Source organism: Salmo salar, chromosome 20 (genome assembly GCF_965601325.2).
Source record: "Salmo salar chromosome 20, fSalSal1, whole genome shotgun sequence".
NCBI lineage: Eukaryota > Metazoa > Chordata > Actinopteri > Salmoniformes > Salmonidae > Salmo > Salmo salar.
The window spans coordinates 66,467,693-66,489,774 of NC_138310.1; the positions used below are offsets into that span (position 1 = coordinate 66,467,693).

Consider the following 22,082-nt stretch of genomic DNA (forward strand, 5'->3'; position numbering starts at 1 on the left):
AGATTAAAAGATGCCGTTAACATCATCACCATTTTTCTGCAGTGCGGAAGCGGCAACTAGAAGGTTTTGCTCACTTCTGTTAAAATTTGAAAAGGGGGCATTGAACTGGATGAAGACCATTTGGATTTGGACTTATCCACAAAACTTTATTTCCTCTGATTACTGAAAGAAAAAAACTCGCTAAATGAAAGGATATGTGTTGTACATAAGCCTAAATTGTCTGCGCTATGGATAAAATGTGTTAACTTTCCTCTGTAATAGTTTTTGTTTCAAGTGTTGGTTAAGAAGGCTTTGGTCAAATTGAGAAAAATGCCAATTGGAGTGTTTGGCTTGGATTGAATTAACGTTATTGCTATTAGAATAACTACTGGGCCAGATGCCTTTTCTGTCAGGATGTGTGCATTGGCCTATCCCTCCCTGACCCTCAATGCGTTATAGAGGATCTGAAGGTCTTCACTGCTGTTCCATCTCAGTTCCATATCATCAACACAACCAAACACAGTCAATACATTTTGTCAATTTTTTATGAAACATACACTGCCATTTTGTTTAGTCTCCATTGGAAAAATAAACTGTTGAATATTTTAATGAAAGGGCTAAGGGAAGGGTATAGACTACATAACCAGCTTTGGTTGTAACGTAATATGAGTTAAGCATTATACCAAGATGCATCACTTTGCATTGCAAGAAGTAGAAGATCTGTTGTACAAATTATTTCATGACATGTTACATGGTTCCTGTTTGTTTTTTGTACATTTTTGCCATCAAAAGTATCAGGAGATTGAGTGATGCTGTTAGGCATGCAGTACACTCTGACCATCTGTTTGTGTATCAGTGGGTTGTGTTTAGTTTGGACATAACCACTACATTACAGAATATGTCTTATCTCAGTTGTGTTCACAGTGTTAAATTCTGTGCTTTTATGTAATTTTTTATGTGTAAAGAGACAAGTTGTCCAGCAGTTGTATACTTCACAACTTAGGTCAGGGTTATGAGTAGCATTTACTGAACCTGTAAATATATCAGACCTAGATGTAATTGTGATTTGTTTTGGTTATTTTTAGCTATTTATATTGTTCAAGGTTAGCATCTCTGTTAGTAATATTCAATTATTCTCACAAATTTAACCACTTAGCTTTAAAGGTACTGAACAATTGATAGTAATTTCTTGCAGTTATTTGACAATAATAATTATAATGTAAGCCTTCTGTGGATTTTGAGCCTTCTGTAGATTTCTATGAGATTTACCACATATCTCATACTGTCAGCTTGCTGTTTGTGTCCTACGTTGTAGTTAATGTGAAATCAACAAATTGGAAATAAGACCAAAGAGGGTAAATATTGCCATGCAAGTATTGTAAATACTGGCTTTTGTTTTTGTACTTTTGTTTAAAATAAAGTGTAGCCTACATTTTGAAGAATCATGTTAAAGAATGTTTTGTTGGCTCTGTCATTCTGCTCACAATACATCATAAAAAGTATCGCCATCAGATATCTTTGAGAATAGGTACATATACACCCCCAAAATCCCAGAGAATCAGTCTCTGTTCAGTCGTATCATCCATAAATCCATATTTTACAATTGGACCACTATTGGGCATTCCTCAACGCTAATAGCAGGGCACTGGTAAGTCAATTCAGAATCACACAGGACCATGATAATCAGAAATCCAGAACTGCACATAGAAAGGATGTATGCTGCCATCCATTGGCCAAAGAACATAGCACAAGGATTTGCTTCATCATCATTCAGAGATCAAAAATGTTACTAATAAGATCCCACTTGGATATTTCAATCAGGTTGCTTTCAGTAGTTTGATGTGATTTATTAATATCTTGTCACATGTTAAATGTTACTAGTAAATTCATGTCAAGAGTCAAGTTTTGCAAAACTGAGTTTATAGAACCTTAGAGAACCTTTAAACTGACAGCCATACAATATAGGCTAAAGATAAATAAAATGTGGATGCCCTTTATACAGCTAGTCTGCTGTCCTGATCAGGAATGTACTTTACAGATGTGTTCTTCTATGCAACAATATCACACAGCTTGTTTATATTCAGGAATCATGATGTCAATCTGACTGTAAAAAAGACTAGGTCTGTATGTCTTGCATTTCATTTTCTGAAAATGTGTTATTGCAGTCATACAGTTTTAGTACTGCCTCAAACATGAATGCAATAAAGTTTGGCAAATTCCTGCAACACAACTAACTATTCATGCATTTTTTTTTCGAATTTAGAAATCCTATCTAGATTATTTTATTCTACTTTAGAATGTTATAATTAAATTGAGACAATTTATTCATTAGAATTACTGATTGATTGACAAGTTATGACAGCGTACAACGTTGAATCTATGGTTGAATTATCCTCGTCATTGGTTCATCCGGGGATTTGATAGATTGATTGACAGTTGTCATAGTAACAACTCAGGCAATCGCCATTTTGTCAGAAGGTCTTTTCAAATGTTGTCCCTTCCCGCCGGAATAATGCAATCACTGGATATACCATTGACATTTGTGTTGAAAACGATGCGTCGAATGGATCGGATTAGGACAAGTAAAAGGCAAATGATTTAGCATAGTTTAAATATATGTAGTGAGAGCCGCACTTATAGTTAGTTGTCAGTGTCTCTGGTCTACCGGGCCGGTTCACTGCGCAGGTTTGGGACGCGCGCCATTTTGTGAAAATTGACATAAAACATTTTGTCCAAAAATAAGCGTGTATCTTAGGGCATGATATTGGTTTCATATTTTTGGGGTCTTCATTATTTTTAGTCATGGTTGCCTACGTCCATGTTTCCCGTGGTGAGCTTGCAAGAAAACGGAACAATCTGAATGTAGCTACCTTTTATTTAGCGGTTGAATTCCTAGCTACAGAATCTTGTTAGCTAACTGGCTAACCTTCGCTAGTTAATAGTAGCCACGTTCGTTTAGTCAACTAGATAGCTAGCTGGCGCTAGTCGTCAGCTGATGCTAGTCGAAGTTGGGTGGATAACTAATTTTGTTGGTTGGGGACGCATTTGATCGTCAAGAAGTTTTACTTGGATGGCCTTTTTTTTTTTTACTTGGTTTGCCAGTGGAGGAGACTTTTCACCTTCGCGTTACGGGAATTAGGTTGACTGTGACTGACTGTTAACTTAGCCGATGACAGTGGGGGCGGAGAAGCTCAAGCTGGATAAGTTGCCCTATCATACAGGTTAATTGACTTTAAATGAAGATCGTGCCATCAGAGGTGAGCCCGTGTATGAAGCTGACTATGTGTGTTGTATAATAAAGGCAGCTAACGTTACATGGAGTGGTAATTAGCTAATGTAACTTAGGGTCATCTAGCTAACGATCAGCAGCAACCATTGCATTGGCCGGATGTCGTAAGAATGCTGCTAACATTAGCCAGTACAGATTCGCTAGCTAACGTTAGCGCTCTGGATCTAGTTACTCCTAACATTTAAGCCTAGCTAGTTAGCTAAAAAAAAAATCTAACCGCATTGCCCTTTAGTTGTAACTAACGTTAGCCGCTAGATAACATTAGCTAACGTAACGTCAAAGTGTTAACGTTAGCTAACTATTAACTTACGTTAAGTATTTATGGGCAAGCAAAGCTGACGCGTTAACTACCGTAGCTAGCTTACGTTAACCTGTTAGAAAGTTGGGGGCAAGATAACGTGGTAGCGAACGTTTGAGTATACGATCGTTATCCAGTTAACAATTAGGGCCCATAACCAGCGTTATTGGCTTGCTAGTTAACTAACTCACTAACTGGTCATCTAACGTAACTGGCTAGTAAGCTAACGTTAGGCCCATACAGCTCGCTCGCAGAAGACATCGTCACTGCAATCACTGGCGAGAGGAAACGGATTGCTCGCCTTAACGTACCAAAGCTAGAAGGGTAACGTTAGCTAGTGAGTAAGCTAGCTATGTAGTATTTGTCATTGTAGACGAAGCCAGACTGCCACTGACATTTCTGCTCTTGAGAAGGCTAAACTAAACTGATGATTTGCTTTCGAAATTCCAACCATGGCGAGAAATACTCCATCACCTGTGAGTAGCTAGCTAACAGTTAACAATTCCATATTTTGAATTGATGACATGCCGTTTTGAGTGTGCAAGTATGTAGCAAAACGGAATCGTTTTTAATAAATAAAAAATGTTATAGGATAGACAGTTAGATATGAAGTTACATACAACACTTAAAATTCGAATTAAAACTATATCAATGTAGCTAGGCCTGTGTTCATGCCTCAACTCAATAGTCAGGAAAGGAACTGTTCAGAAGACGGTCCTGAAAGCGGAATGTTTCTATCGTTTATGCTTCACAGGCAATTACCTTGGTTAACCTTAGTGGTACAGTTGGAAGCATTATCTTTACTTTATATGCACAGTTCTGAATAATTTGAATGGTATACAGTTTGTGTTCAAAACATTTTTGCGTTGCAATGTGGGCTTGTACTGCATATCATATTTAGCAAGCATTCCCACACTAAAACTACTTAAACTCACTGTCTATACATAATGTAATATTTTATTAGCTAGTTGCTGTTGAGTCATTTGGGTCATCTTCATGACATGTGTATATAAAGTTAATGAAACGCCAGAACATTTTACATTTGTCATTTAGCAGACGCTCTTATCCAGAGCGACTTACAGTATTGAATGCATACATTTCAGATATTTTTTTCTCTCCTTACTGGTCCCCGTGAACTTTGACAATGACTAAAGACATTCTGAGAGGAGATCTCAAGTTTTACTAGGTCCACAACAATGGTCAAGCTGATTTGACCTGCTTGTTTGGATGGCACCTGTTTTGGTGTGAAATCATGTTTCTGAACTGTTCTTGCAAAAAGTCAACAGCCTCATACATCATAGATTTATAAGGTTAATTGTGTTAGGCATGTTGAGAATCATTGGTTCCCTGAGATTAACCAGACTGACTGGGGAAAGGTGGTTGTTGGAGTGATTATAGTTTTCTAAAGTTACAAAATATGTGCATTTTACTATCCAGTAGTTTACATTTTTTGCCCGTGCCTTTGCACTGTTTTGGCATTTTTCCTCCCTGTTTTTTTCCATCAAGTTTTTGTGCTTTTGGAAAGTAGATCCCACCTAAAATGCACAGTCAATGAATGATACTTATCTCCTTTTTGTTCTTTATAGTGGGTTGTGGTTTGCTGCTGGACTCTCCTTCCAGGATGATATGAAATTTTACAGGAGAAGATGCATCCAGGTTAGCTGCAATAACTGACATATATTTTCTCTTTCATGGGGAGGAGGCACTCTTCTGAATTCCCCCCACAGCCTAACCATATCTTGTCAATCAGAAATATACATGAAACATAATACTTAAATTATTAAATAAATTACCTGCTTACTTCAAAACAACTTTCAGTTGTCTGTCGTGCAAAGCAAATTGCACATGAAGACATTTCCACCATAAGTCAGTCACAGTAGATTTATATTATTTATTAGACTTTCCACATGTTCAAATTAAGTCTTTCAATTCTTGATTACCACTGCCTTGTCGTGTTCCTCTCGACCATTACAGTGCGTTCTCCCTGGAATTTCGGTTGCATTATTAAGTTTACAATTTGGGATTACATGAAATGGAGTGAAGTTTAAAGTAGAACCATGGTGCACCTCAAGATGTCAGCCAAGAAAGTGGAGAAGAAAGAATGAAATGCCAGTCATCCTTAGACTAGTCTTTTGCATATAGTGAGCTTGGAAGCATGCTTGAGCAACTGGCAAGCATTGTTGAACAGTTACGCAAAGGACAAGTGTGAACTGACCAGCCCCAGATATAACAATAGTACATAATTATATAAAGGCCTATATAATATTAAATGTACAATGGTGATTAAGTAGTAGGGTTAGAATAAGCTACCATATTTGTTTTTGTCAGATTCTGAGGTCACCCCCACAATCAGTTATACCTTATACATGTTTTATTATTGTAAGTATGACATGTCAGAAATGGCATAGTACAATTGTATAATTAAAAACTGGATTCTCCTGCACTAGCTACTGTACATTTTTATTTCAAAGGTTTTCCTAATAATATCTATCTGTCTGGATATATTTGTTCCTCCACAGCTGGGTCAGCTCTGTTTCTAGTGCTCTCAGATGGAGTGCAGGTTTTGGGCTGTGCTGCTATTTTGCTGCCAGGCTCTAGTGTGCTGAAAGCGGCCTCTAAGTGTGCCAAAGTTCAATTTTATTTCTTGTTTATTTCTTGGTTTCTCATTGGAAAATGGGAGCTGCTCTGCCCTGGCAACAAAAGTAGGTTATTTGCATACTGCGTTGTGATTGGCCTGTGCGTTGATGGGCTTGCCAAATCACGCTGTATCTCTGTGGTGATAGGCTATGCTAATTAGGTGCTGTTGCTGGGATTCTGAATAGTGGTTACTGTGTAGCACTGGTGAATTGTGTTGTCTGGTGAGAGATGCTGATAGATGAACAAGCTACTATAATAATTTTCTGGTTTCTTTTCACAGAAAGAGAAGGATGCTTTACTTCCCAGGGTGTATAGATATGTCATTTTTATTCCGGATTTTAAAAGTACATATTCTACAGCACCACCCCCCACAAAGGCTAATAAAAAAATAAATGCCTATTTTCTTTACCATATGAACATGTTTTAAGTATATATATATATATATATATATATGCTTTTTTTTTTAAGCATTTACACAATGTACAAGGACACAGATATTTAGTGTTATTACTAGTATAAGCCAAGAACTTCCATTTGATACAAAGGGGCCCTCATGCATACTAATACAACAAACATACCATATATAACTTGAATAATACCACTATTTAACAGTAATAGATGGGCCTATATGTCTCCTACTCATGTCAATGTATGAGGTAAATTACACTGACCGTAACATGTTAGTTAGAATTTATCACCCTTGCCTAGTTAAATAAATAAAAGTTTGAATTTATCAACATCCCATTTCAGAATTGTAGATAATCATTGAGATTCATACTGCATAGTAAGGGTTAAAGGTCAGGGTGCTCAGTGTCTTACACTTCTAGACCTCTTGAAGTGGTATTTTAGATCAGTTTGTCAAGGCAGGAAACGTTCCATTGACAGAAATCAGTCTGAAAAATCTAATTGAGTTGTCGCTACTTCAGGGGAAGTTTGTATAATGCATTTTATTTTATTTTTACAATTTCAGCGTTAATTCGTGTCAATGTTGATTTCTTTCAGGAGGAGAGACTTCAGCATGCAAACCTTCGTCCGTCCGGCTTGCGCCCTCTTTTTCTTTCCACGCTGCTGGTCTTCAGATGGCTGCTCCAATGCCCCATACACACCAGCAGTACAGTGACCGCCATCAGCCGAGCACTGACCAAACTGCTGCGGTCCTACCGTACAGCGACCAAACGCAACAGCTCACTGCCAACCCGGTATACAAGCAACACAGAAACCTTTCAATTTGTTAGACACAAACATTCAAAAATGTACAGAATCATACACTTTTTAATACACACACGTACCCAATAGTAATCAGAACTTTAACTAGCCTGTCATTTCTATTGCAAAGTGTAAGAATTCATTTTTGTTTTGTCAGAGATCATTGTTGTTACAGAGGCACATGCCCCAGTGCTTTCGTGACCCTACTTTGGCTCCCCTGCGGAAGCTCTCTATAGACCTTATCAAAACCTATAAACAGATCAATGAGGTGAGACTGGTTTCTGCTGTTCAATGTACTGCAATTGTCACAACATTTCATATTTGAGTGTTTGAATTGCAGATGTAACAAACAATGCAAGTTTAGAATATTTTTCATATTCTCATTTAGATCAGGAAGTACATATGCTCATGTCTGTATTTGGGTTATTTCCTGAACTTTAGGTGTATTATGCAAAAAAGAAGCGGCGGCACCAAACGGGTCAGGGTGAAGACTCCAGTCACAAGAAAGAGAGGAAGGTCTTCAATGATGGCTACGACGATGACAACTACGATTACATTGTCAAGAATGGGGAGAAGTGGATGGACCGCTATGAGATTGACTCCTTGATAGGCAAAGGGTCATTTGGACAGGTACACTTTTGTAAATGATTATCAACATTATTCCCATGATGAACTTTGGAAATTGCTCTCATTTTGAGCACTTGGGCAGCTAGTGTGATTAAAACATAACAAGAAAATATGTTGGTGTTTTTTCTCTTTTGGATTGCTGTAGGTTGTAAAAGCTTATGACCGTGTAGAGCAGGAGTGGGTTGCCATCAAGATCATCAAGAACAAGAAAGCTTTTCTCAATCAAGCCCAGATTGAAGTGCGCCTCCTAGAGCTCATGAACAAACATGACACCGAAATGAAATACTACATAGGTAATGCACTCTAGTGCTTGTCTGTTTTCCAAGCCATTATGGCGCACTGTCATGTTTTACACTAATCTCTCTTGTATGTGTGTCAGCCACACCTGACTGACACTATTTCTCCTGTCATGTAGTTCACCTGAAACGTCACTTCATGTTCCGGAACCACCTCTGCCTGGTGTTTGAGATGCTCTCATACAACCTCTACGACCTGCTGCGAAACACCAACTTCCGCGGCGTCTCTCTCAACCTGACCAGGAAGTTTGCTCAGCAGCTTTGCACTGCGCTGCTGTTCCTGGCCACGCCCGAGCTCAGCATCATCCACTGTGACCTGAAGCCTGAGAACATCCTGCTGTGCAACCCCAAGAGGAGCGCCATCAAGATAGTAGACTTTGGCAGCTCCTGCCAACTGGGACAGAGGGTATGCTAATCTACTACTTATCGTCTTGGTCCAAAAGAGTTTAACCTTGTATCTTGCACAAGTCTCATTTCTTGCATATGTTCTGTTTTCAAGATTGTTGTAACGCTGATATCTGTAATGATATCGGTAAGAATGGGTTGTGATTGACTCTTTCTCCTCCCTCAGATATACCAGTACATTCAGAGTCGTTTTTACCGCTCCCCAGAGGTGCTGCTGGGCATGCCCTATGACCTGGCCATCGACATGTGGTCCCTTGGCTGCATCCTGGTGGAGATGCACACTGGAGAGCCCCTCTTCAGTGGAGCCAACGAGGTACAGTGTGCTTGACTGACTAGCTGGAGATTGTTTTAAATATAGCCAACTTTGAGTGAATAAATTTGATATGTGCAATTAACATTTAATCCATGGCAATATTTTGTTTTGTTCTATAATTCTCAGGTGGACCAGATGAATAAGATAGTTGAAGTTCTTGGTATCCCCCCCAATCACATTATGGACCTAGCCCCAAAAGCCAGGAAGTTCTTTGAGAAGCTATCGGATGGCACATGGAGTGTTAAGAAGACCAAAGATGGCAAAAGGGTGAGTCTGCTGTAGTTCCCTTCTCAATATGGTGTCCTAACATTGGCTTTTGGTTGTGTATTCAGGTTCAAGTACCTGACAACCCCTCCCTGTCTCTCCCCCTCGTCTCTCCTCTGAGCAGTATAAGCCTCCAGCCTCTCGGAAGCTCCACTCCATCCTGGGTGTGGAGGCCGGTGGTCCAGGTGGCCGGCGGGCGGGGGAGTCTGGCCATGCTGTTGCTGACTATTTGAAGTTCAAGGACCTGATCCTTCGGATGTTGGACTATGACCCCAAGAGCCGCATCCAGCCCTACTACGCCCTGCAGCACAGCTTCTTCAAGAAGACTGCAGACGAGGGGACCAACACGAGCAGCAGCGTGTCTACCAGCCCGGCGCTGGAGCAGTCCCAGTCCTCTGGAACCACCTCCAGCACCTCCTCCAGCTCAGGTAACACTCCCTGGCTCAATCGACCCCCTTTCTCTCCTCTGAATATTGCTGTTGTGGACTCATGTCTCAGTTGTCCCTTTTCAGTGCACTGGTGGGAAACCAAACCAATGGTGGTGCTTTAAGTGTTTTCAACCTTTTCTATGTTCGGTCATTTTTGCGTTGTCTTTGAGTGTGTTGGACTTAGGCTGAGGTTGTGCCCTCTTCTCTTGCAGGAGGGTCGTCTGGGACAAGTACCAGTGGTAGAGCGAGGTCAGACCCCACCCATCACCACCTACACAGCGGGGGGCACTTTGGGGCAGTGATGCCAGCCATCGACGGTGACACCCTCTGTCCACAGGTGACATGTCTTTGTCATTCATTTGAATAAGCTAATTCATCATTAGACAACCTGTTGTAAGTCCTAATGTAGTCTATTATTTAAGTGTAATTAAATACACTGGTAATGTAATTGTAACATTTTCCAAGGAGCATTTAATATTTTAGTCATTTAGCAGATGCTCTTATCCAGCGCCACTTAGTTAGTGCATTCATCTTAAGATAGCTAGGTGGGACAACCACATCAGTCATAGTAAGTACATTTTTCCTCAAAGTAGTGATCAGCAAAGTCGGAGCTAGTACGAGAGACATTAATTTATTTCTCTGTGGTGCACTGACAGGCAAGAAAGCCTTACCCTCCCCCATTGGTGTGGGGAGGTGGGGTCGGACCAGAGCCGGTGGCCGGAGAGACCCACCCAGTCCAGGAGACCACCTTCCACGTCCCCCCTCAGCACCCCAAAGCCCTGCACCCCCACTCCCACCCCCATCATCACCACGGGCAGGTGATGGCCACACGGCCCCGCCCGCGGCACTACACCTCCCCCACACACAGCTCCTCCACACAGGACTCCATGGAGGTGGTGCATGGCCATCTGTCCATGACCTCCCTGTCTTCCTCTGCCTCCTCTTCCTCCACATCTTCCTCTTCCACTGGGAATCACGGCAACCAGGCCTACCAGCTCCGCCACCTGCCTTTTGGGCATCATGGCGGGCTGAGCATGGGGATGGGCGCCTTCTCGAACCCCCGGCAGGAGACGGGCATGGCTGCCCACCCCGCTTACCCCATGGGCACAAACACGGGGCCGGCTCACTACCTACCGGAGGGCCACCTGGGCATGAGGCAGGGCATGGACCGGGAGGAGTCTCCCATGACTGGAGTGTGTGTGCAGCAGAGTTCCATGGCCAGCTCGTGACTGCACTGACATTTGGCTGTGTGTTCCCCCTGTGCGTCATTTTTAAGGTGTTTTTTACAACAGGTGTGTTGAACTAAAGCTGCTCACGTCAGAAGGGAGATATCGCTGAACCGCTACTACAGAGAAGAACCTTTGTTAAAAGAATGTGATTTCTGTCAGTTTTCTTTTTGCAATCATTAGGCACATGGTAATGTTGCAGAATAAGCATAGTAAAATTGAGACATCCATCTGCCATTTCACAAAATTCATGTAACAAATAACCACCATCTGGTATTATGTGGCAAAATATTCTGGTGAGCATTTGGGGATAAAGTTAGAAGCAGTTTTACAGGTAGCTGTCTAATGAAATGCTAACACATCCTCTTATTTCAAACTGTGGAATTTCTGACATTTTTCTTCCACAGGTTGTTGATTGTTTTACCCTTTTTTAAAGTGAATTTTCACAGAAGAGCTGCTTTTAAAACCTTTAGCTTGACCAGGAGGAAAGTGTTTGCGGTGATATTTCGTGTTGTCTGTCGGTATTGTGTAACTCTGAGAGGGGAGCACATAGCAGTGGAGTTCCTATAGTGTGTGCTGGCCCAGACAGTGGAGGGGATACCCTGCAGGTGAAAAATGTCGGGGGGGGGGGGGGAGCGCTGCCCCCCTGGGGACCTGGTGAGCTGGTCCCGGCCCTGGCCTGGCACAGACGAGAGAGCAGAGATGGGCTCTGGAGAAGAAAAGGGTCCGGCCCAGCGTGGGGGAAGACTGGTTCAGTCAGTGGCTGGTTCTCAGATAACCTTTTGGCCTTACGACTCATGGACTTGGAATGGGTCGGAGCTGGACATTATCATTTTAATTAAGATGGCTTTCCTCTATTTTTATCTGTAGACAGCCCTTAATTGTTTAAGGAGAATAAAAAATTATAGAAAAAGGTCATTTAAGAATGAAGATTTCTGAGGCCTTTCTCTACAAAGATTTCTCATCTATGGGGCCCCACATTACAGGGTCTTGTACACACCAATCTCCTAAACATTACTTCCTTCAAATCTTGTTCACAGATTAAGGATTTTGTGGTGGAAATAACTTTTTTCCAGAGTCCCTTTTTTCAAGTTTTTTCCCCCGTTTGCATGTAGTTCCTCATCTGAACACCTGCACAAATGTCTCCATCTTAAACACGGAAACTGAAGAGAAAAAAATTAGTGAAGTGACTGCCTTTCTTTCTCCTCAAATTATGCTGTGAATCTTACAAGAATTTATTTTCCCTTTGGATATTTCTTTTTATACCAAAGTTTTATAGCATATTAGGTGTCTGTAACCAATAATGTAGCAGTTCACCACTTTTGACTCAGTTTATCAAGATCTTATTTTAACGTCAATACAAAACCGCTGCAATATATTGCTTTAGCAAAACTGGAAACCGTTAAGTTCAACAACTGTTAGCTACCGTATATTCTAAGCAGATTTGGTTGCAATGTTTTTCCAAGCCTGTTTCCATATTAATTGGTAGATTATTTTTGGGAGTCTATTTTAACCTTGGTATGTTTAGAGACATTGGTAGTTACTCTGCAGGCTCCGGAGTAGCAGAATTAAAAGCTGATGGTTCAACGGAGACCTCTGCATTCTATTTCTGCATTTCCCCCACTTATACTATTTTTAAAGGGTTTTGCTGCCTTTCATACATAATTTGGCAACATGCTAGCTACTGCCATAAAACTCAAGACTATTGTAGTCTCATTACCCTGGCACTGTACAGACAATTGCAGTAAATCTGATTTTCTAAGTGATTTGGAAGTGCACCTCCTTGTGAGCCTGGTCCTATTCAAATGGGAAGGGTACCAGTCAGCCCTCATGCTATTGTCCTGAGCATCTGTGCTCAACTTTGGCAGACATGCATGTCCGTAGAACGCTACCGTTTAGTAAAGGCATTTTGTTCATTTTATTTTATATCAGGGATTTTGAAGTGCTTTTTTATGCTTTCATTTTTATTTTATTTTTTTACTCTGGAAAAGTAACAAGACCAAAGTCCTGCTCATAACAGCCTTCTTAGTTACACACAGACCGCAGGACACTTCTACTGTCATCATAGTTCAGGGGAGAGCACATCACACAAGGAAAAATCATGTTTGGTATAACCACAAACTCAATTGTAAAGCTACCTGTAATGATATTTAAATTTTATCTCAATGTTTAGGTTATAATCACAGTCATTTTTCATACCCCTCCATGATTTTTGAGACTCAGAAACTGCCAGTGGTTTTGCTGACACTCATACTGGTACTAAACATTCCAAAATAAAGATTTAAAAAACCTTTTAAGTGTGAGCCTGTTTCAGATCATGCTGATTGACCTCTGATCTAGAGCAGTTGTCATGAAATGCAGCCCCTTTTTAATAGTGGAAATAGAATTTATGTATATATTTATATTTTTTTAATAAAGGAAGTATAGAACTCACTACCTTGCTCCTGCTGGTATGTTGATTATGTTTGTCAATTTGGTGACCGTTCAGTGGGCAAGATCTGTTTTCTTAGTCAGTGGTGTAACGTGGCCTCTGGGCAGAGGTACTTGACTACATCAGGACAACACTATGAGGTAGGGTTTGAATCAAACAGGGAAAGCTAGATCTTCAAACCTTAATTTTCACAGGGTATATTGTAAGTGCATGTACATCCACAAACTTTACTTTTTGGTTGTATGAAAAGCACATGGTTGGGGAAAAAGTGGTTCCATTTTCAATAAGGCTGTTATGTTTGTGGGTTTCACACATGTTTGAGTACTTGTTGACATATCCTCACCCTACAGAAGCCCAAGTCCTCTGATTTTCATTTGAATATATTTTCCTTCAATTTTTGATTTCACATTTTATAACATTTTTTGTACATGCAACATGCACTATAAAACTGAACAGCATGGAGAAAAGGATAAGTCCATGTATCCACAGATTGTAAGATCTAGTCAAGACTTTGCTGTGTATATGACAATGCCCTTTGTATTATATTAAGACAGTCTTATGTATGATATATAAAAAGAAGTTAATTGAACTGTTGTGAGCCTCTGTTCCTCTACACTTCTTCACACACACTAGTGTGTATTTCTTCCAGGAATACACTGTCTTGTATCAATGCTATTACCACCACAAATACCAAATAAATGACCACGATAGTGGCCACTTTTGTGCTCAATAACTGTTTAACCTCATAACTCCTTTGTGTAGCCTATTATTATAATTCAAAGTCATCGATACACTCGGGTTTAGCACAACAAACCAAGACGGTATAGTACTAGTGTTGGAAAAAAGCCTGAGTGATTCTTGAATAAAACACAACAGCAAGCTACATTTAATGGGTGTAGATGAGCTTTAGATGAATAGTATTATAGAGTATTGTGATTTAAATTACCTTATGAACGTGATTTGTCGTTATTTTGGCCAAATCATGACTACAAGATAAATCAACTGAAACTTCTTACTTGATAAGAATGTTGATCAGCTTGTTTCATGCCGTGGCTCGTTGGTCTAGGGGTATGATTCTCGCTTCGGGTGCGAGAGGTCCCGGGTTCAAATCCCGGACGAGCCCAACTTTTTCAATTTGGAGAGCAACGGTAGATGGAATAGTTGAATGTTCTACCATAACAACAATGTCGTAAAAATAGTTCATTTGGTGACATTACATAGAATATAACAGCGATTAAACAATAACCTTTTCACGCCGCGAGTTCAATTTTCCATCGTTTTAACTCGTGCAAATGTATAGAGAAGTCACCATGATTCCATCCACAACGTTGACCCTTATTTAATTTCAGACATAAAAAGAGGGCTCGTCCGGGATTTGAACCCGGGACCTCTCGCACCCTAAGCGAGAATCATACCCCTAGACCAACGAGCCAGATAGAACAGAAATGCCACATGTTTATGATTTATTCACGCTTTTATCGAATAACGTCTGTATTGGCTTTTTTCATGAGCCTGAACTGTAGCGGTTTAAAATGTACTATCTTCGCATTTTATTTCCAACTGCCATGACTAACCATATATATTTTTGCAATTTGGGGCACCTCTGATTCGAGTGTAATCAAATCGTTAGTGTAACGTTGAAGACAGAACGGCCATCTGCACGCCTCTGTTCACGGGTTTTAGGCTGATCCGAGGTAAGTTTTGCTTTTAACCCTTACAATGTAAATGTAGAATGGTTGTCAGTTACAACTGATCTTGGATCTGTGCGTAGAGAGAACGTCAATGAGCACGTGACGTGACATACATTGTTTGTGGAATGGAAGCAGTTCGGTTTCCTCTTTCTCCTCTGATGAATCCTCCAGGCCACGCTTAGCACTGTTGCGCGTTTTTTTAGGTTATTTTAAAAGTAACAGGTAGCTAGCTTGTGTAATTGACATTATTTAAACGTAAAACATATTTATAAATACTAAATTGATTTGAAATTGAGTACACGTTTATACACAATGCCCAATTTTTGCGCGGCTCCAAATTGCACCAGAAAGAGCACTCAATCCGATTTAGCATTTTTCAGGTTTCCAAGAGATCCAGAAAGGTATTACAAAGTTTGATCATCACAATATGAACCCCTACTTTTCACGGGCAGTAATTAATTATACTATAGCTGGCTAAATATAGCTATGTTGTGATCAGTAGCACGCTAGTCATCATAGCTAACTTTAGTATATGGGAAATGGCTAGCTAGTCTGCTTGTTAGCCTGCTTGTTAGCCTGCACTCTTGCAGCGAGCTAGGTGGTGTGTGTGGAGCTGTAAAGATAAGTTAGCCCCCATTGCATTCATGGTATTGATCCATCGTACCTCTAGTGAAACGATTGGGAAATATATACACCAGGTACCATTTAATTAGTGGTTCTCAAACTCTGGTCTTGGAGAGTGAATGGGCATGCTGGTTTTTGTTCCACCCCAGCACTAACACAGAAAAATGATCAATCAATCAAATGTATTTATAAAGCCCTTACATCAGCTGATGTCACATAGTGCTGTACAGAAACCCAACCTAAAACCCCAAACAGCAAGCAATGCAGGTATAGGAGCACGGTGGCTAGGAAAAACTCCCTAGAAAGGCCAGAATCTAGGAAGAAACTAAAGAGTAACCAGGCTATGAGGGGTGGCCAGTCCTCTTTTGGCTGTGCCGGGTGGAGATTATAACAGAACGTGGCCAAGATGTTCAAATGTTCATAGATGACCAGCAGGGTCAAATAATAATAATCACAGTGGTTGTCAAGGGGGCAACAGGTCAGCCAGCACCTCAGGAGTAAATGTCGGTTGGCTTTTCATAGCTGATCATTCAGAGTATCTCTACCGCTCCTGCTGTCTCTAGAGAGTTGAAAACAGCAGGTGTCCCACATCCGGTGAACAGGTCAGGGTTCAATAGCCGCAGACAGAAGAGTTGAAACTGGAGCAGCAGCACGGCCAGGTGGACTGGGGACAGCAAGGAGTCATCAGGCCAGGTAGTCCTGAGGCATAGTCCTAGGGCTCAGGTCCTCCGAGAGAGAGAGAAAGAAAGAGAGAGAGAATTAGAGAGAGCATACTTAAATTCACACAGGACACCGGATAAGACAGGAGAAATACTCCAGATATAACAGACTGACCCTAGACCCCGACACATAAACTACTACAGCATAAATACTGGAGGCAGAGACAGGAGGGGTCGGGAGACACAATTAATCGTCGTCTTCAGTCTGGATCTTGATTATTTAAAACTAATAGTTTTCAGGTAACGAGGCCTATCAACAAAAAGCCAACTAACCCCTCCTAATATGTTTGTTCAGATGTAGGCTCTGGGTTGAGAACTGTCGCCGGGCCGATCTGGAGGCGAAAACATCAGACCAACTCAATAAACACTACAGACTGTGTGCCAAACACTTTGACCCGGCTATGGTTTGTAAAACAGTAAGTGTGTGTCAAACCACAAAGATCTTTGTTTGAAACATGTCTACATCACTGAACAATCTCTCTTTGTAGAGATTATCATAATCTTACATTTGAGAGGTCTTGAGCAGTGTTTTGATATTCATGTATTTGAATAACTTGTTATTTCTTCATTATTGTTTTTCAGAGCCCTTACAGAACAGTACTGAAGGATACTGCTATTCCAACCATATTTGATTTAACAAGCCACCTCAAAAATCCTCATAGCAGACATCGCAAGCGGATCAAAGAATTGGTATATCTTTTATTTTTTGCAAGAACTTTATATACTAGTGTTGCTTCAAAAAGGAACATTTTTGTGGACTACTACTGGCTTCATTTCTGTAGGTCTGTTTTCATTGTAATAGTAAATTGTCTAATAATAAACATTGTCTTATGTTTTAAATAATTGTTTTAACAGACTGAAGAAGACATAAGGAGAATTAAAGAGAGAAGATGTAAGTTGCATTGTTTTTGTTTAAAAGTATTGTTGTAGCCATATACCTGTTGAACATGAACTTATATCAAATTTCATTTTCTTGTTTCCTTGCAGTGGCATCCTCCATTGAACAGCTCCACTCAAAGAAAGACATTGAGGCAACTGAGGGTCAAGATGCCGCTGAGGAGGAAATCAAGCTGTCCACAGAGGAGAAGGACTTCCGAGATTACCTGAGGTCTCTGTTTGAGATCGTTGTCATGCTAGGAAAGCAGAACATCCCATTGGAGACCAATGTCCCAGAAGGAGTAGAGAGAGATCCCAGTAATTTCCAGGCCTTACTGGAGTACCGCATTAATGCTGGAGATGAGGCTCTGAGGAGGCGGTTTGAGGCCACAGCAGTGAATGTGGAGTACCTCTCCGCGTCCCAGCAGAGCCAGCTCCTTGAAGTCTGCGAGGGCACTGTCAGAGAGGAGGTCCTCATGGAGGTGAGAGAGAGTCGCTTCTTCTCACTGGTCACAGGGGACCTTGTGGAGTTCGCTGGGGAGAGACACCTGCCTCTCTTCCTGCGGTTTGTAGACCAGTCCAATGCTCTCAGGGAGGAGTTCTTGGACTTTCTGCCGTTCGAGGGGGACGAGGCCTCACTGGTAGAGAAGCTGGAGACCCAGGTGACAGACGGGTGGGGGCTGAGAATGGAGGACTGCCGCGGCCAGGCCCATGTAGCCACCGGCACCTTCGCCACTAAGATGAAAGCTGTGGCAGTCGGACTGATGGGAAAGTACCCCATGGCAATGCACACGCCTTGTTCCACCTGCGCACTGAATATCCACCTGGCCAACAGCCTTCCCTTCCCCAGCGTGCAGGTTGTCATGGCAACCCTGAGAAAGATTGATGTCTTCTTTAAGCAGTCTCCCTCTTTGCAGGCTGAGCTGGAGAAGGCCATCTCTGTTTACCACCAAGAAAATGATGAGAAGGCAGCTGAGCTGAAGGAGGCCTGTAGCTCTAACTGGACAGAGCAGCACAACGTGTTTGAACTGACTGTGGACCTGCTTGAGTCCCTCCTGCTGTGCATGGACTGCATTCGGGACAATGAGAATGTCAAGTTCCCTGATGCTGTAACTGGGGACGCCTACTCGATCGCAGAGACCCTGGCTGACTTTGAGTTCATTGTCACCTTGGTCATCCTGAAAAACGCTCTTTCTTTCACACGAGCCTTTGGCAAAAACCTGCAAGGGGAAGCCCTTGATGTGTTTTTTGCTGCCAACAGTCTAACAGCCGTCCTGCACTCTCTGAATGAAGTCTTCGACAACATTGAAGTCTACCATGAGTTTTGGTTTGAGGAGGCTGTGAATCTGGCGGGTACCATGGAGATCCCAGTGAAGGTGCCTCGTCTGTTCCTCCGGAAGCACCGTTCGGCCGATACAGGCGAGATCCCTCCAGAGACTTACTTCAAGGAGTACGTGACAGTCCCTGTGATCCGCGGCGTCATCGATGAGGTGGACGACATCTTCTCCCAGAGCAACCTCAAAGCCCTCAAGTGCCTGTCCCTGGTCCCTGCCATCATGGGCCAGATGAAGTTCAACACCTCAGAGGAGAACCATGCAGATGTGTACTGCAAGGACCTCCCCAACCCAGACACACTGCCCGCTGAGCTGCATTGCTGGAAGATCAAATGGAAGCACCGGAGCAAGGAGGTCCGCCTGCCCTCCACCATCCACGAGACACTTCAGCTGTCGGACGTCAAGTTCTTCCCCAACGTCAACTGCTTCCTGAAGGTCCTGACCACCTTGCCTGTCCTGATGCTGGAGGACAGCAACAGCTCTGAGACATCCAGGAAACGCCTGCAGACTTATCTCAGTGACACACCTATCAAACACAGGTGCAAGAGTCTGGCTGTGCTCCACATAAACTCTCACGTTAAGCATGACCTGGATGTCATGGTTGACAAATACTGCAGACTGTACCCTGAGGATGAGCCTGAACATGGGGTTGAGGCTGAGATCAGCACTGTGGTGATATAGCATATTAAGTTTGTTCAGTATAAGGGGACAAAATCAAATTAAAATTACATTCAAATGACATCTCCCTGTTGTATTATAGCTTTAGTGTTTGATAGGTTAATGTGAATTGTAACTGTAAAGTCTGAGTAAAATATGACCTCTAGACAAGGGTTATTGTGGGCATAATTGTGGAACATTTTGAGCATTAATATTGCCATTAAAAATGTTTCAAAAAAATTATATTTATTTCTAATTAAATGCCACTTGGTGTCTTGAATGATACTGCTCTTTATTTTATTGGAATTCATCATATACATTTGTGGTTTTAGGCGTCCACTATAACTTTGGAGGGTAAATATGTATTTGTCATCATTATTTGCAAGTCTGTTTTATAACAACTTTACAAAAAAGGTTATACCATTTCCCTCCTTTATGCTACAAGCACAAGTCTACCAGTTACTGTGACCTGCCCATGACCTCGCGTAGAGGCGGGAAAATGATCCCAAGATACTGTAATGATATAATGTTTCAATTTTACCGTAGTCTACGTTATTGCTAGGATGTCCGAGTGTTGTCTTGAAATTATTTGGGAAAATCCACAAGAGGGCAGTCCAATCTCAAAAGTCTCAAAGTACATTTCGTCATCTCGAAAGAGCCATAGGCCTAGAAATGGCGTCTTTTTGTAGGCACTAATTCAGCAATGGTTCGTTGGACAAAGCCTATGGGGAAAATAATGCTGTTATTTTTTTTATATATATAAACACCGACAATAAGATCTGTGGTAAATTCATGAAGGTCATGTTAACGGACTGATATTATCGCACAGAACAGAAGCTCTCATAAACCTTGTGTTAAACTCTGACCTTATTTTTGGCATTTATCCCAAAACACTGCTTTTCGCTTTAATTTTCCCCATAGGAGTGGTTGAATGAACCAGAGACAACTCATTTCCGTTTTTTAGGACTACAACTGGCGAGATGGTAAATTGATACACATTATTGCAGCGCAAAATTACCTGTTGGAAACAATTCTGATAATAACAAGAATTTGTAATATGTCTTGGTAACAACCTTAATATGGTGTTTTAGTTTGTCATCACTTAATTGGGCGAGAGTTATACATATGGAGCCAGTTGACAGCTTTTTCTGTTTGGTATGTCTGACGTCACACGGAGCCAAGAACTACGCGGGCACAACTGTGAGCTCCAAATACGTTCACTTTTGAAATGGGATGCAAGCAGGTCAAGCAAGACAGTTAATTCTAGCGATTCAGTGAACCGTTCATTTCCCACCGGTTTTATTTTCTGTCTACAGAGGAAAGTAAATTAATAGGATATCTATCTAAATGTTTTCCTGGTGGAGGAAATACACAGTAAGGTAGGAAGCAGCATTGTTATTTGGATTGATTAAAAAAGATTGCAGATAACAAATGATTATCGATGCTAAAATGTACACTCCAGGATTTATTCTGGTAATAAGAACAAAATTATGAACTTAATTGTGGAATTTGTTTTTGTATCCATATTTGAGCAGAAATAATAAGTAAACAGGCACAAACAAGACATGTTCTATGATATTGAAATGAACCACACTTTTTTAAAGATTCAACGCTGACTTCTGGAATAACAATGAAGAGCTACCAACACTGTCTGTTCTGTCAGTTCCTCCACATCACCTTCCTCAAACTATGCACTGGAATCAAGTGGCTCTAAGCAAATCAATTATTCTCACTAGCTCTATGCAACTTTCTAACTAATCGTCATCCTGATAGGCTACTACTTGTAACATGGTGGGAAGCTTCAGATAAAATATTTTATTATTGTTCATGTATATCAGGGGTAAGCCCGCGGACCAATATATATAAAATATATACAATACCAGTAAAAAGTTTGGACACCTACAACTACTTTTTCTTTATTTGTACTATTTTCTACATTGTAGAACAATAGTGAAAACATCAAAACTATGAAATAACACATATGGAATCATGTAGTTACCAAAAAAATGTAAAACATATAAAAATATATTTTATATTTGAGATTCTTCAAAGTAGCCACCCTTCATGAGAGCTTTGCACACTCTTGGCATTCTCTCAACCAGCTTCACCTGGAATGCTCTCCCAACAGTCTTGAAGGAGTTCCCACATATGCTGAGCACTTGTTGGCTGCTTTTCTTTCACTCTACAGTCCAACTCATCCCAAACCATCTCAATTGGGTTTAGGTCAGGTGATTGTGGAGGCCAGGTCATCTGATGCAGCACTCCATCACTCTCCTTATTGGTCAAATAGCCCTTACAGAGCCTTGAGGTGTGTTGGGTCATTGTCCTGTTGAAAAACAAATTATAATCCCACTAAGCGCAAACCAGATGGGATGGTGTATTGCTGCAGAATGCTGTGGTAGCCATGCTGGTTAAGTGTGCCTTGAATTCTAAATAATTCACAGACAGTGTCACCAGCAAAGCACCATCACACCTTCTCCTCCATGCTTCATGGTGGGAACCACACATGCGGAGATCATCCGTTCACCTACTCTGTGTCTCACAAAGACACGGCGGTTGGAACCAAACATCTCAAATTTAGACTCATCAGACCAAAGGACAGATTTCCACTTGTCTAATGTCCATTGCTCGTGTTTCTTGGCCCAAGCAAGTATCTTATCATTGGTGTCCTTTAGTAGTGGTTTCTTTGCAGCAATTTGACCATGAAAACCTGATTCACACAGTCTCCTCTGAACAGTTGATGTTGAGATGTGTCTGTTACTTGAACATTGTGAAGCATTTA

The 22,082-nt window shown here is 41.3% G+C and overlaps 3 protein-coding genes and 2 non-coding genes across 10 annotated transcripts in view; 4 read left to right on the top strand and 1 right to left on the bottom strand.

Moving 5' to 3' along the window:
- Positions 1 to 1,421, top strand: part of LOC106581141 (CD166 antigen homolog) — a 59,176-nt gene extending 57,755 nt beyond the window's left edge. The window contains exon 16 of the mRNA XM_014162966.3: positions 43 to 1,421. The gene's annotated coding sequence lies outside the window, so the exon portion shown is untranslated. The remainder of the gene's footprint in view (positions 1 to 42) is intronic.
- A 1,004-nt stretch (positions 1,422 to 2,425) lies between these two features.
- On the top strand, positions 2,426 to 13,988 carry LOC106581140 (dual specificity tyrosine-phosphorylation-regulated kinase 1A). Of its 4 annotated transcripts, none has more exons than XM_014162961.2 (12): positions 2,426 to 3,236; positions 5,153 to 5,222; positions 7,206 to 7,402; positions 7,567 to 7,677; positions 7,851 to 8,039; positions 8,182 to 8,329; positions 8,452 to 8,738; positions 8,904 to 9,050; positions 9,177 to 9,317; positions 9,439 to 9,742; positions 9,955 to 10,079; positions 10,399 to 13,988. In XM_014162961.2, exons 2-12 carry the CDS (start codon positions 5,213 to 5,215, stop codon positions 10,969 to 10,971), a joined length of 2,232 nt encoding a protein of 743 aa, XP_014018436.1. In that variant the 5' UTR covers positions 2,426 to 3,236; positions 5,153 to 5,212; the 3' UTR covers positions 10,972 to 13,988. The 4 variants fall into 4 exon arrangements, with proteins under 4 accessions (XP_014018436.1, XP_014018438.1, XP_014018439.1 ...); XM_014162962.2 differs by lacking the exon at positions 2,426 to 3,236 and adding an exon at positions 3,273 to 4,042; XM_014162963.2 differs by lacking the exon at positions 5,153 to 5,222.
- A 462-nt stretch (positions 13,989 to 14,450) lies between these two features.
- Positions 14,451 to 14,522, top strand: trnap-cgg (transfer RNA proline (anticodon CGG)). Its single transcript has one exon. It is a non-coding gene; the product is annotated as a tRNA-Pro (tRNA).
- A 237-nt stretch (positions 14,523 to 14,759) lies between these two features.
- On the bottom strand, positions 14,760 to 14,831 carry trnap-agg (transfer RNA proline (anticodon AGG)). Its single transcript has one exon. It is a non-coding gene; the product is annotated as a tRNA-Pro (tRNA).
- Positions 14,816 to 19,585, top strand: LOC106581139 (52 kDa repressor of the inhibitor of the protein kinase). 3 transcript variants are annotated; one of them, XM_045703816.2, is made up of 5 exons: positions 14,816 to 15,093; positions 16,729 to 16,849; positions 17,016 to 17,123; positions 17,289 to 17,325; positions 17,421 to 19,585. In XM_045703816.2, the coding sequence occupies exons 2-5, from the start codon at positions 16,835 to 16,837 to the stop codon at positions 19,322 to 19,324; spliced, it is 2,064 nt and encodes a 687-aa protein (XP_045559772.1). In that variant the 5' UTR covers positions 14,816 to 15,093; positions 16,729 to 16,834; the 3' UTR covers positions 19,325 to 19,585. The 3 variants fall into 3 exon arrangements, with proteins under 3 accessions (XP_045559772.1, XP_014018435.1, XP_082822789.1); XM_014162960.3 differs by lacking the exon at positions 14,816 to 15,093 and adding an exon at positions 15,217 to 15,491; XM_082966663.1 differs by lacking the exon at positions 14,816 to 15,093 and adding an exon at positions 15,571 to 16,407.
- Positions 19,586 to 22,082: the final 2,497 nt, after the last annotated feature.